General features: G+C 41.7%; 1 protein-coding gene across 4 annotated transcripts in view; it reads left to right on the top strand.

The window, feature by feature from the left end:
* gulp1a (GULP PTB domain containing engulfment adaptor 1a) overlaps window positions 1-12,267 on the top strand; it is a 64,458-nt gene extending 52,191 nt beyond the window's left edge. For 3 of the 4 annotated variants that reach the window (XM_083903262.1, XM_083903261.1, XM_083903263.1), the window contains 8 exons: window positions 3,511-3,582; window positions 5,883-5,981; window positions 6,328-6,465; window positions 6,736-6,852; window positions 7,600-7,686; window positions 8,754-8,895; window positions 9,429-9,523; window positions 11,593-12,267. In XM_083903262.1, the coding sequence (XP_083759388.1) occupies window positions 3,511-3,582; window positions 5,883-5,981; window positions 6,328-6,465; window positions 6,736-6,852; window positions 7,600-7,686; window positions 8,754-8,895; window positions 9,429-9,523; window positions 11,593-11,664 (822 nt within the window). In that variant the 3' untranslated portion in view covers window positions 11,665-12,267. Of the gene's footprint in view, window positions 1-3,510; window positions 3,583-5,882; window positions 5,982-6,327; window positions 6,466-6,735; window positions 6,853-7,599; window positions 7,687-8,391; window positions 8,623-8,753; window positions 8,896-9,428; window positions 9,524-11,592 lie in introns of all 4 variants that reach the window. The other variant, XM_083903264.1, reaches the window with a different exon arrangement.
* The last annotated feature ends 1,993 nt before the right edge of the window (window positions 12,268-14,260 follow it).

The raw sequence follows: 14,260 nt of genomic DNA, 5'->3' as shown, positions 1-14,260 counted from the left end.
ACTTTTGGTAAAAGAAATTCCAACAAACGCATCTTGGAGGAGGACTCAAAAGATAGAAAGACTCTTGTCAGGTGCATCGTCTGCGGCGGAGCTCTGAAACGACCATGTTCAGCTACTGTAAACTGCTGAAGCTCCTTAATTTGGCTGCGACAAAGAAGCAGAGTGATATTAAGTCAGAAGTCGTCCCTAAACTCAAAGCATATCAGTTTCCACCATGTCTACATGTCTTCAGCTTTTGCCCGTCTGGCTGAATTTGCAGAGATTTGAGAGCAAGTCGCTTATCACAGACAGAGTTGAAGGGGAATGCGATGAGGAAGTGCCAAGCAAGGTTTTTTTTGAAGTCTGAAACACTTGGGAAATTTGATAGAAGGCTCAGCCTGACTTTTTCTTTAACCTCTGTAATAACTGGAGGAGTGATCCTCTTAGCCTCAAGAAAAGCTACACGTTTTTCAATTTTTCCATCTATTGATTCAACGAGAAGTCGACTACTGCATTATTTTGATCTCACATACGGTATTTTATATGTACGTTTGTATTGAACCTTTAAACCTGTAAATGCAACGTGAAGAAACACATAGAGGATGGATTCAGTACAGTCTTCTTACTGGGTTACAATGCCAATTATTCTTTTCTAGACCTCAGAATGATAACAACTTCAAAAATCCCATATCTCAAAATGAGAATGGCAGAAAAATCCTTACACTAAAGAAGCTGCTTTCAGAAAACTGCGATAAACGCTACTTGGTTTTCAGGAACTCACAGAGAACGCACTGAGAAACAAGTGTTTGATTTAATTGAAGTCGTCAATATTAAGAGACATTTCCTTAAAATTACTCATGTTAATTAAAACTTGAAGAAAATCGAATTGCGCTGCTCAAAAAAACAACAGTCCGGAGCCGTGGGAGAGTCGGGGGTTTGTAAGGAGCAACACTTCCTCACTGATACAACACAGACGCTAAAGGTGATTTACACGAGCAGACGAGCCATTTACATTTGTGCAATGCATTTTGATTTAGCGTATAGATTGATAATTTCAGTCACGTTTCAATCAGTAGATGATAAAACATCCTCTCTGTCCCTGGTGGAAACCTAATGGGCTTCCAGCTCCACAATCTCACATTTCGTTCCCTCAGCAAGACAGAAACCAACACCTCCACACACAATGTGTCGGGGAGCTTTTTTTCCATATTTGAATTTTATTAGTGTTAATATTATTATTATTAGTGTGGAGTTGACAGTGTAGAGTATTGATGACTTCTGGAGCCCATCTGTTTCCGTGCTCCTGTCTTTTGTGAGATATCTCCGTGCCTTTGACTGTTGCTACTAACAGCAGCTGCTGGTGTTTTCCTGGCTGTGGCGTCGATTAGTTTCTGCCTCTACCTCTGTAAACGGCAAGTGTTATTGGCTTTGGAGGCTGTGCGGTGAAAGAAAATTGGAAGAGGTTTGAGAATTAATATAAGAATTGCAGAGAGTTAGCGACAACTCATGATGAGGTCAAGCCCCCACTCCTGAAGCGAGTTGGGGAACTACAGTGGCCTTCCCATCACAGAAAGGATGTAATCACTCTACTTTTTCCTTGTTAAAGAAACCTTTAAATATGGAGCGAGCGAGCTGTGTGAGTTGTTAATCACAGTTTGTTGACTGCCCCAAGGTGAAAATCAAAGTATTTTTCATAATTGTTTGCGTCGGAGAGTGTGCTCGACTGAAGCCTTCAGCGTCGGGAATGAAGGACAGTGTGGTGTTTTTTTTTTTCGTTTTTCGTCCGCATGAACCGGTTGATGGATGAGTCTCTGAGCTTGTTCCTGCCCCGGTGAAGACTCCCCAGGCGCAAGCCGCGAATACACCGGTCAGGGACTACTACTTCTCTATTTTATTCTGAGCGTCTGTCAACGGCTTTGTCTGAATGTCCTCAAAAGTCTGGGGAACATTTGTCATACGCAAGTGCTGTGTGTGTCAGAGTGCTGACTTTAGTGTATAAAGTTGCTGTGTGTGTGTGTTCTCTGGCTCTAAGTAGCGAGTGGTGTGGGGGAAATGTGGAAGGTCGTCCAACAAATATTGATAGTTTGACTAATAATACACTCATATTGAGGGATTTCTTAAAGATTTCTTAAAGTTCCCTTGTCCTAATGAACATGTCTGTGACATGCTTTGGTCAAAATACCATAAGGATGAAGCACCATAGCAGTTCAATCACCCTGCCAAAACAGCCCTGTTCAGAGTTTTGAACAGTGTCTGCCTCAGCATCACTGAGGCTCCGACAGCTAACGGCAGTTAGCATTTGGAAAAGCGATCATTTGCCGACTCTCGCCGGCACTTTGCCATCATATATAAAATGTATCCACTGAACACTGAACTATCCTCTGAGGCTGGAAGTTTGTGTAGAACTCTGTGCTGCACTGGGCAGCCAATAGAACACTTCGCATACTTCCGCTCCTATGCTCCCTCGCCTGTACTCTCGTGTTTTTTTAGGGACGTCAGGTACGGTGCGAAAGTCAACGTCCACATGTTTTATCTCCTTTACTTAGACTGAGGCAGACCACAAAAACATTAGTCATCTTTTTTCACACTTTGCCTACTCATAGGGCCTCCAGAGTCCCAAATATAAGTGAAAATGTTATTAAAAAGTTTGTTTTGCATATTATGTCCCCTTTAGCTTCATCATCTGCAACGTTTCTGTTCTCTTAGTGTCTGTAAAGAAGACAAGACGGGACACAAATTCCCCTTATAGAACCAAAAAAAAAGCAATAGGAGAGTATCATCTGCAAACTCCACTATAAACGTGTACATTAGTAAAACCGCTGTAAACCTTTAGAGATTTTATTGTGCAGTAAAGACTATCCCCTATCCGTCTGAGCTGTCCGTTTTGGTCCAGTGGGAGACATTGTTTTTGTTGTTTGTTGTCAACCTTTAAGGGGGAAAACGCCAGCATTTATGAAGTCTGAAATTGAAACAGGCTCCACACGTTGAGCTCAGGATGCACTGAAGCACTGTGTGTGTGTGACTGCAACATTTACTGCTGCTTCTGCCAGATGGAAAGCAACATGTTCAGGCACAAAGGTTAATGGCTCCATCTGTTGGATAATAGTAGAAATGCTGTCTGTTTCTCTGTGTGTGTGTTTGTGTGTGTGTGTGAGGGATGACACTGACAAAAATGTCTCCTCTCTGTGAGCTATGATAATATATAGAGTTATATCTTATTGAACTTGAAATATGCTCTGCTCAGGGCTGCGGCATTTATCAAGTGCACTATTCAATAAGTGAATGAAGATATATTTGTGACAAAATGTCAGTAAATATTTAAATTTGATAAGCTGTACCAGCTTTGATTCATAGCACAATATCTGTCAAGATAATCTCATGATTTTCTTTCAACAGTACGGTACAGCTCTACCTCAGCGACTATATTTTTCTCCCCCTTGGCTTTTTCTTACCTCTTCTTTCTCCTCTGCCTTTGTTGCGTTGCTGTCGTGTCATAAACGTACAACAACTTTCTGTTCTTCTTTTTTTCAGCTCCTTGGAAACACAGAGGTTGAGGCCCCCAAAGGCACCGAAGTTGTAAAGGATGCAGTGAGAAAGTTAAAGGTAAACCCAGTCTTCGGGATCGACTGAAGTCGAAAAAGAATTAGAGAGTGTTTTATGAGTGAATGAGTGCGTGGAAGCCTTTAACAGCACTTTCTAAAGTCAAGCTTCCCAAGGTAAAAGCAAACATTCAATGAAACAGCTGCAAGAGTCTCGTCAATTAACACTGTCTCCAAGTGGTTCCTTAGTTTAAGTAGATGCTGCAGCCTAAGGTGTAATCCTCACAGACACAGTAACTCACATTTTTGCTGTGTTATTGGTTCTAATCGGCTTCTAAACTCAACAAGGCCTTTCAACATATGCTCTCAATTTCATTTTCTCCGAATGTCTCATAATACAAATCCCCCGCTCTCATTTTTCCACCTTCGTTGTTTCTCATTAGTTGTGCTTTTCTGAAACTGCAAAGGAGAGAATCAGCTTGAACGGCCACACGTCCATGTGCCTTTTTCGGATATGTTAACGCGTTTTTGTTTTTCTGGGAGCAACGAGACTGAATCAAAGCTCGTAAAAAACCATGAGAACAAGCTCAAAGGCACAGTACGTTTCCTTAAATTAGGTCAGAACCATCTGTAACTGAGCCGTCTTTATTGCAACACGGCAATGCCATGCCCAGAAAACTCCTCAATTTATCATCTTTGGACCGCGCAGACAAATGTGATATTTTGCTTTTTAAGGCCTTCTCCATGTAATTCCCCAGTGAGGGACACACACTGCTACATGTAAGTCAAACTGAACCAAACCGGCAGTGTTGGTGTGTAAGCTTGGGAACTGCTGGGACCCAGGCTTCGCTCCTCTCCCACAGCTTCTTGGTAGCGTGGCTGTGCTCGCTGTGTGCTGCTGGCCTCCTCTCCTGTCTTCTCCTGCCAACAGTTGAATCTGGGAGGCCACTTGTAGAGGGGGAGGCTTGTTTTCCCAAAACCCCACACCTCTATTGTTTCATTACATTTGATACTCACAGTCTGTTTGTAGAGACCAAGGCTACTCTGCCAGGTAACGCTGACAATCTGGACAGGCTTGGTTTATTTTTCCAAAGACCGTGGCAAGAGGGGGGATGGAAAAATAAGGTGAAATTGGGTCAATTACTGTGATGCATGAGGTAAATCTTGCCGTGTAAGACATTCTTTCCTTTTTACCCGTGGACCGTTTCACGCATGATAACATCTGAATGTACTGTATCTCAACACTATAAGCTTAAAGGGCCAATTCACCCCAAAAAATATACAGTTTTTTTTTTACAGATAAATGTGCTATTCAATCATCAGAAAGTGGAAATAAGTGGAAGTGTTACAAACATGAACATTTTGTTATAGGCATTATATGCTTTGTCTTGGAGTACGAGAAGTCATAAGTCGTGCTCGTTTCCTCACATGCACTGATATGTCCACTGAAGTGTTAAATGCTTATTGAGTTGAACTCTCTTGCCAAGTCCCTGTTGGCATTTGAACCACTTGGCACCGAACCTGAAAAAGACTTAAACTGTGCATAAAAGAGTGACCACTTAGCTGTATTTTTCCCGCAGGACTTCTTATAAAACATGTCACCTTGATCCTTAAATTGTCCTTTACAAACTTTCATCACAACTTAATGACAACATGCTACTGCAGATTTTTATTTTTTTTGTCTGTAGACATTTTTGTTCCTTGTTTTTTATGCTCTCGTTAGGGATTATTTACAGCTGAAAGAAACCCAGAATTGTTGAGGCCTATTTATGTTCTGCACAAGAGCAGCAGACGTTCATTTTACTGATGATGACATGAAATGGAGCAAAACCACTGGACATCATGGGGCAGTATAGAGTCAATAGTCCACATTGGGATCTAAGGCTTCACTGACTGTGAGTCTTTATAAATGGATGTTGGGACTAGAGCTGCAATTAACGACTATTTTAATCATCGATTAATCGTTTAGTCCATAAAATGTCAGAAAATGCTAAAAAACCTTAATGAGTGTCAAACCTGGAAATGACAACGTTCTCGAATGTTTCGTTTTGTCCAAAAACCAAAATGATTCACTTTGTAATGATTTCTGTGTTATGAGGAGCAAAGAAGCAAAGGAAATATTCACATTTAAGAAGCTAAAACAATCAGAAATCTAGTTTTAATCATGAAATAAGCTTCAAACCAATGAATCGATTTTCAAAATAATTGACAGATTCATTAATACAGCTCCAGTTGGGACTGAGCCTAAGCAGCTTTAAAGACGTGTACGCCGTGTGTTTTTGACAAGCATTCCTTGAGTTTGTTTCTTCCAAATATCCTGTCACCTTATCATGTTCATCCTGTTTTTGAAATGTTCTCGTGCAGTTTCAGAGGCACATCAAGAAGTCAGAGGGACAGAAGACTCCCAAAGTGGAACTGCAGATCTCCATTTATGGTGTGAAAATACTAGATCCCAAGTCGAAAGTGAGTCAACATTTTCAAATGCCACTGTTTTCACTGTCCATCAGCATACATTGACATGCGCCTGCAAATAGGCTAATAACTCCTCATTTACACAAACAACAAAAAATATAAACGCAACACTTTTGTTCACAAATCTGTCTAAATCTGTGTTAGTGAGCACTTCTCCTTTGCCGAGATAATCCACCTCACAGGCGTGGCATATCAAGATGCTGTTTAAAAAGCATGACTATTGCACAGGTGTGCCTTAGGCTGGCCATAATAAAAGTGGTCACCAAGAAGTCACTCATTATTCAGTGTGTCCACGTGTTGGACAATAATAATGATGTTGTCGCTTTTGTTTTTCCAGGATGTGCAGCACAACTGTCAGCTACACAGGATATCCTTCTGTGCGGACGACAAAACCGATAAAAGGATATTTACTTTCATCTGCAAAGACTCGGAGTCCAACAAACACCTGTGCTACGTGTTTGACAGTGAAAAGTGTGTAAGTGTTCTCCGTTTTCGTACGCATACGAATATGAATTCGCGACTCGGCTCGTACATTTTACAACGGTCAGGTTCCTATTGGACGATACCAGCTGTCCCTCACACTGGTGTCCATATGTGCCCTATATTATTATCTATTTTCCTTTAAAATGGGTCGAAACTAGCTTAAATCTTTAGGCAGATTTTCCCAAAGACTTCCATTTAATCCCTTGACCCTTGTGGTATGTTTCGTCAAAACAAGCTGTCTCTGTTCCTCTGGTTGCTTCAGGCGGAGGAGATCACTCTCACCATCGGTCAGGCGTTTGACTTGGCCTACAAGAAATTCCTCGAGTCCGGAGGCAAAGACGTGGAAACCAGGAAACAGATCGGGAGTCTTCAGAAAAGAGTGAGTCTCGTCTCTCTGTTTGCTCTTGTGAAAAAAAACAAAAACAAAAAAACTTTAATTGACTTTGAAAGTCTGTGCCATGACACTGACACATTTATATTCTTTATTAATGAACACAGAGTTTGTTTGTATTGATTGTTTTCTTCCATCATCCATTCTGGACAATTTAGACTTATATTGATGGGGAAAATGCCAGTAAAAATGTGAAAGGGTTTATTCAGGGAGTGTTTTAAGGCATCAACAAAAACAGTCAGCTTTGACTTTGCCATTGCTCCCTTTTTCCCGCTGGCAGGGCATGAAGTGGCAGTCATTTTTTTAACATATGGCCGACTTGAGATTGTATTAGCTGAGACTTGCGTGAAGTTGATTAAATCTTTCCTTGTGTCCCACTGGCAGCCATGTTTTCAACGAGAGAGTGCTTTAATGTTAATTTTGTTATTACAAAATGTGCATATAATTGAATTATTGTGCACCCCCCTCTGAAATACTGCACCTATCCCACGGGTTTTGGCTTAAAAGGCATGAGCGCAAACAAAAAAGTCAACTGGATCTTGACAATAACGCATCCCAAAGTTCACCAAAAAGATTGTCAAGAACTTTGCCATGGTGACTTATGTGAAATGTTAATGTTGTTGTTGGTTTTTCACTGTATATGACATTATTAACGGTGTCCAGCTCTATCCAATACAATAAAAAAAAGGCAATGTGTTGAAAATATCTGGTTGATGGTTGATTGGCACTTTGTAGATCCAAGAACTGGAAACGGAAAACTCTGAGCTAAAGAAACAGCTTCAGGATCTGGAAGAGCAGCTGATGATTGCTCACGTGCCACCGGTGAGGACACACAACCTCTTCAGTTAAGAAACTTAACAAAAAAACAGGATGTTTTTTTTTTTTTCCTCAACAGCAGCCACAAGTGACAGATGAATCAGTGTTTATGCTAGTTTTGTACACAGTTACCCACGGTCACTATCTGATTGACTCTTATCGGTCACAGCTCAAGAAAAACCCAACAAATGACCCTTTTACCCTTTTAGTTGTTCCCAGTCCTGCAATTTTGATATATACACATTTAAAAATTCAAGTTTAATCCCAAAAATGTAGTCATTTTGATTTTCTTTGTTCCTTTAGCCTGACGTTAACCGCAGCGTTAACCTCAGCTTCACTCGACTCACTGACTGATTTAAAAACGTTCAAAAGTGCACAAAACGTGACCACCTTTGATTCTCAAAGCTTGACATAAATTGAATGCAATTTTTTGGAAACTTTGAAGCCCGAGATGTGAAAGTATTTTTAGAAAACGGCTGCCTCTGCAGATATTACTGCCGTGAATTAATTTTCAGACTGAAGGTTCTCAAACAATCCAGTGTTTCTGCGGGGACTCAGCGGGGGGTCTATCTAAGCCGAGTCTCCTGTCAAAGCAATTACCCACCTGATTGGTCTGATGAGGGATGTGATGCATTCGCCCTCTCAGCGACTCAAACGCAGCTTCACTCACTGAATAACAATGTCCCTCTCTGGTCATTTTTTCCCCTCCAGCCGCTGCACATTAACACAGACGATGAAATGTACATGCTCCAGACGCCCTCGTCTCTCTACTGGTGTCACAACATCACGTCACTGTCCTGTCTGGAAATCTCCTCTGTCACGCTCACTCCTATGAGCTCGCCGGATTCCAACTTGTCCGCCGGGCTACTAACACCTCCGCCTGCCAAACCTACTCTCCTTCCTCCTAAGCTTACCGAGGGATGCAGCATCCCACGGCCTCGCGTAAAAACACCCTCTGCTTCTCTGCTCTTCTTCTTTCTGCCTTCCTGTTCTCCTTATTCTGTGTGTCTTGGTTTTTTTTTTGTCTAACTTTACCTTAAACCTTTTTCCCCTCACCATGCCTTTGAACACAGGCAGGGAGCATCTCCACGAAACCACTGTCCACAGACGTCTTCGACATGGTTCCCTTCTCACCTGTGACACCGTTGATGCCCGCTGTGGCCAGTAATGGCTGCCCGCCGCCGCCGCCGCCAACAACATTGCCACCAGATATAAGTAAGTCATGACTTTCTGGCTGTAGAATTGTCAACAAGTGTTCAATGAGTGAGTGTTGCTGCTCCTTTTTCCAAGATAACTTTCCATATCTGGCAATTATTCAACCGTTTAGGAGTTACGGTACACTCTTAGAAATAAAAGTGCTAAGTAGAACCATATAAGGCTCTTCAGGCTTGTCCTCATAAGAGAACCCCTTTGGAGGGTTCCACAAAGAACCCTTTTAAACCCCTTTCTTTAGGAAAGGGTTTTTTAGAAGCAAACGGTTCCAGGTAGAACCTCAGCCCTTGTAGGAAGACCCTTTTGGAACCCTTATTTCTAAGAGTGTACTGAGTAGCTGATGTCGCCAATGTGTCGCATGGGGATGCTGTGCCAATCTCAGCTGACAGTTTTTGAATATTCTGTATATCACAAGCGGTCTACGAGTTACGGTAATGAGAAAAACAGGATGGTAACCAAAGGTTTAAAGAGCATCTGTTGTGTCGTCACTGCCTGTTGAAGATTCACTCAACAGTGTGTGTGGTCTGTGTTTGTAGGGAAGGACTTGTTTGGTGCCGAGCCTTTTGATCCGTTCACCTGTGGGGCAGCCGACTTCCCTCCGGATATTCAGTCAAAGCTGGATGAGATGCAGGTGAGCGTCAGCACACAGAGTCTGGCAATGACACCCAACCATCGCCTGTTATTTTATTACCATTTTTCTTCATTTTAAATTTAGTGTTAATGCACTATTTTAACATGCAGTAAATTATAAATAGCACAGGCTCACAGGACATATTCTGGCCCTTTTATGGTTAAAATAAGCACACAAAAAAGTCCAGATGGACATTTTCAGGCTTAGGTGTTAAAGAGTTAAGCCCCTTTTCCATTGGGCATCTCTGAATTGTGTCTTGTGCTTCTGCGCAACAGCCACATATGTGGTGTTCCCTTTTAATTTTTGTTTAAAATACCTGTATTTACATGCTCATTTTGGTGGAAAATAAGTGGAGCACAGTAAAGCCGCTTTTTAAACTGGCAAAAAAACAAAAGCACAAACACCCACTTACATCAGTATTTGTGTCTGGGAAAAGATACAACTGACAATATTCTCTATCTTGGACTTAAGTACCACACATCTAAAGGCTTCCAGTTTACAGTAAAAATTAAATGACATAAAAACCAGATGTACCAAATCACATCTGTTACAATTTGTACAAACTATTGCACAAACCCTGGGGTAAAAAAACAACAGGAGTGTGTTGCACAATGTTTTCCATGAGGTTCATTCAATTTGATTATTTTATCTATTTCAAAAAACACCTGAGCATAATTTCATGTCCTTCAGCTGCCTTATACATATTGAGATTTGTTTGGGTGCGGAAAGCAGTCAAGTGTTCATTAATAAATCCTTAGAAAAATGTATTTGTGGTCTGATGGAGCAGTAAATGAAGCAGCTGACTTTAACATTGTGTTCATTAGTCGGTAACACCTGTAAGGGCACCTGTCAGGCCACAGATCTATGGAGATAGAAAGGGAAACCTCATTTATTTCCAGATTTGAGCAAAGCATTGAATAACATTCAAAATGACAAATGTCACTACACTGTAAAACCTCTCCGGTGGGTTCAATTTACAAAACTTGGCTAATTTATTCCAAGACATCACAGGGTTGGATGTTGCCTGTTATTTCTATCATATTTAAGACTGTTCTTGTTTCTATCTCGTATATTATTATATAAACTCAAGTCGACTTAAATGACTAATAGTTCACATGATTAACTTTTCATTTTATGGTGAAAGTGCAGTAGGTGCATGTGCAAAATCTTTTTACTCACAACATGGCTGAAACTTGTGTGTGACTGTGTTTGCAAAGTAGCTGCTTTGGTTTTAACCATGTGTTGCCAGTAGGAGGCGATGCAACTCTGATTGTTTGTTTTTTCTTCTTCACCTTCCTTCGTCCTACGTCTAAACTATTAACATCCGCTCATACCTCTGTTCCTTCTTCCACGTGCAGCGTCAGAGATGGTTTGTACTCTCAGCTCTGTTTGTGTTGTGATTCTGGTCGTGTTGCCGTCTTTGCACGCATGTGTGGTTGTGTCATCAATTAGCAAATGTATCCTCTCAGCTCTTTTGCTCAGTAGTTTATTTTAGATTTTTATTTTACTGGTACCTGGATATATTAAAGTTAAAAAGCTATTTTTGGCTGGCTTTTTTTGGCTTTTTTCAGTACCCGTTTTGTTTCACTGGAGCCTCCATTTTCAGGCCTGACTATATTGTATGCTTCAGTTCATTGGTGCGCATGCTCTCGCTAGGACTTCACCACATTTCTGTGTCCTTGCTGTTTGAGTGAAGGGTTGCACATCCCCCACATAAAAAGCAAGCATCTGTGGTTATCGTCTTCTTCCTTTTTGACCAAAACAAGAGTCTGCTAAGTCTTGCGCTGACAGGGAGCATGTGGCGTCGGAGCGTAGAGTCTTGCGCGGTCTTAAAATTTGCTCATGCAGCTCCTTCTATCGACCGTATTGGACCTACATGCATGTAAAGGACTGGTGTGTATGATCTTGTATGTGGTGCATGGCATAGCAACAGTGTTGTAATCCCTGCTTTTTAGATCCTTCCCCCTAACCTAATGGCTCTAATCTAGCCAGACTGTGTGGGTGCACTCATGATGTCAGTGTGAATATCCATTGACTGTCACAACTGTTGAGTGACTGTGTCTTTCCAGGAGGGGTTCAAAATGGGATTAACTTTAGAGGGCGCCGTCTTCTCCCTGGACCCGCTGGACAGCCGCTGCTGATGCCAAGAAGATGCTCCTCGTCACACACCTTTATCTCGTTTGTTATGAAGTGCCAAAATCTGTCCCGCAAGCCGAGAGTCGCGATGTCACGGTTTTTCATCTTGAGGTTTATATGCATTTGCATTTAGATTGGATTTTTTCGATATATTTCAAGGCAAACTCAGATCCATTATAGAAAATAACTATTTTTGTAAAAAAGTAAATAAATAAAATAAAATGGAAGGGAGGAAGCGTTTTGTACAGGCAATGTGAGAGCTGTAAATAGTGGAGTATGTGGAATGATGGTACGCGCCGTGGCGGAATTTTCACAGGAAACCATTTTGTGTGTGTGCACCATTTGAATTCTGTGTCGTTAACACATTCCTGTTTGTACGCCTAAACATTCTGGAAAGAGAAATAAATAGAACCTATTATCTTTAACACACAAACGTTCATCTCGTCCATATCATCACATGATGCAGCTTAGTTTCCACACTTTGTGTAGATAATTAATCCACTAGGATATACAGTATATTGCTTATATACCATTATTTTTCACTTAATTTTTTTTTAGTATGAATTGGCATTTTTTTTTTTTCTATGGTGCAGACTTTGTCCAGTACTATCAGCATTATTTTAAATTTTTCTTGCATTCTTTGCTGTTACACTTATTAAAGAAAATCTCACGACAAAAATGAAATGCTGCTCATTGATTCTGTTAATGGAAATTCAGCTCTTGGCCATCTCCATGCATTGAGATGTTCTTTATGTGTAGCTGCAGGTTTGATTTATGATGGGGGGAATCTATGCATCTTTAAACTTTTTATCATTCATTTAATTAATAGCCTGTCAACTTTTCTCACTTTTAGGCGTTTTAGATCTCGTGTGACGTGACATTCTTGGGCTTCACCGCAATAGCAACGTTGCACTAGCAAAGACGGTTTGAAGTATGACTGAAAACGCAAAGAAGCACCCACAAAAAGTTTCTGAAGTGAACTCACACTGCTTTATCCTTCGCATGAGGGTGTACATAGTCCACGCACACACTTTCTGGCAGGCTGTTTACACTGTGAAGTGTAATGCTGCCCTCCACAGTTCAAAGTTCTTCATCACAGTTATTGGAATAGTGTCGGCCAAGTAGCGTGAGGCGTAACGGCGCTTGCTTCAGCACAGTCCTTCAATGCGTGTTCAAAGCTCCCCATCGCAGATCAAAGTCCTTCTTCTTCAAAAAGGTTGTCACTTTATACTCTCATCCTTTCTTAAAACGTGTCCAGGAACTGTGAAGGGCAGGTGTTGCGTAAAGCCTACTGGAAATTCTTTCTTTGAAGAAAGTCTAAGCCCAAGAAGAACTTATGCAAAGGGATTGTTAAAAAGATCCTTCATCAGGGATCTTTCAAACGGTCTCTGACGGGCTTAATCAGCTATCTCAGTTTCTGGCAGGCTTAATCAGCTATTGATCTGACTTGCCTACTGAAGCTTCGGAGTACCTGTTGGGTAACCCAGGAAGCATTGTTTCGTTGACGACTGAATCGTCGCCGGCGGGGCGTATCACTTTCTCTGCATCGATTGTGACTGTGGTTTGTGAAAGAGTGTTCTTCAAAGCAGGCAAAATTATCTCTTACTGTTGAAAATGTGTTATTTCTGAACAAAAATGAATGACTGTTTCCCCAAGTTTCAAAACCACATTCACTGTCCTCACCCCCGAATTGACTTGATTTTACTTTGATGTGGAAAGGTGAGGTCACCAGGTCCACATCAAAGGTGTTATCAGATATCAGCCGTCAATTAAAAAGGTGTGTTGACTGATATTTAGCAGTTTGCAAAAGTCATTGGAAAAAGTTAAGTTCTATTTTGACAGAAAAACATCACGAAAGCACCATTTATGGATAACAGTGAAGAGTCCAGGAGGGAAAGAACACACGTGGAGTTCATGGATGACAGATTTGGCGAGCAGTCCGCCATGGAGGACAGAATTGGCGAGGGCTTCATGCAGGAAAGAATTGGCGAGGGCTTCACGGAGGAGATAATTGGTGAGGTCTTCACAGAGGAAAGAATTGGTGAGGACTTCATCGACGTCAGAACAGGCACAGAGTCCATGGAGGACAGCACAGGTGTGGAGGACAGAAAATTCAATGTGGAAAGAACAGAATCAGAGTCCACGGACCACAGGCCAGTTGGGGAGTCCATGGTGGACCAAACGATTGAGGAATTACTTGTGGGTGGAGCAATTGTGGAGTCCATGGTGGACAAAGCAATTGAGGAGTTAATTGGAGATGGAGCACTCGAGGAGCAGCTGGACAACAGGACAGCCGATAATGCCAGGAAAGCAAGAGAGAAGCGGATCCATATCTTCCTCGTACTAACAGTCCATCAGATTTTGAAGAAAACTGGCACGCTGAAGTGCCTAAATGACGTCGTTACGGCCACGCACGTAAAGCGCCTGGTGGAGCTGACTCTGGAGAAGCTCGATCTCACCGACGACCTCGTTCCAGAAATCAGTATGCACAAGTCTGTGGCAAAGAGAGTCTCGAAAGACCTGGAGAAGAAATTTGTCGGGAAGGTGAGCTGTATGCTGCTTCTGCCAGATCCAAGTGTGGAGAACATCATCGCTGAGTGC

This window comes from Microchirus variegatus, assembly GCF_963457635.1.
Source record: "Microchirus variegatus genome assembly, chromosome: 16".
NCBI lineage: Eukaryota > Metazoa > Chordata > Actinopteri > Pleuronectiformes > Soleidae > Microchirus > Microchirus variegatus.
This window is presented reverse-complemented; position numbering and strand designations above follow the sequence as displayed.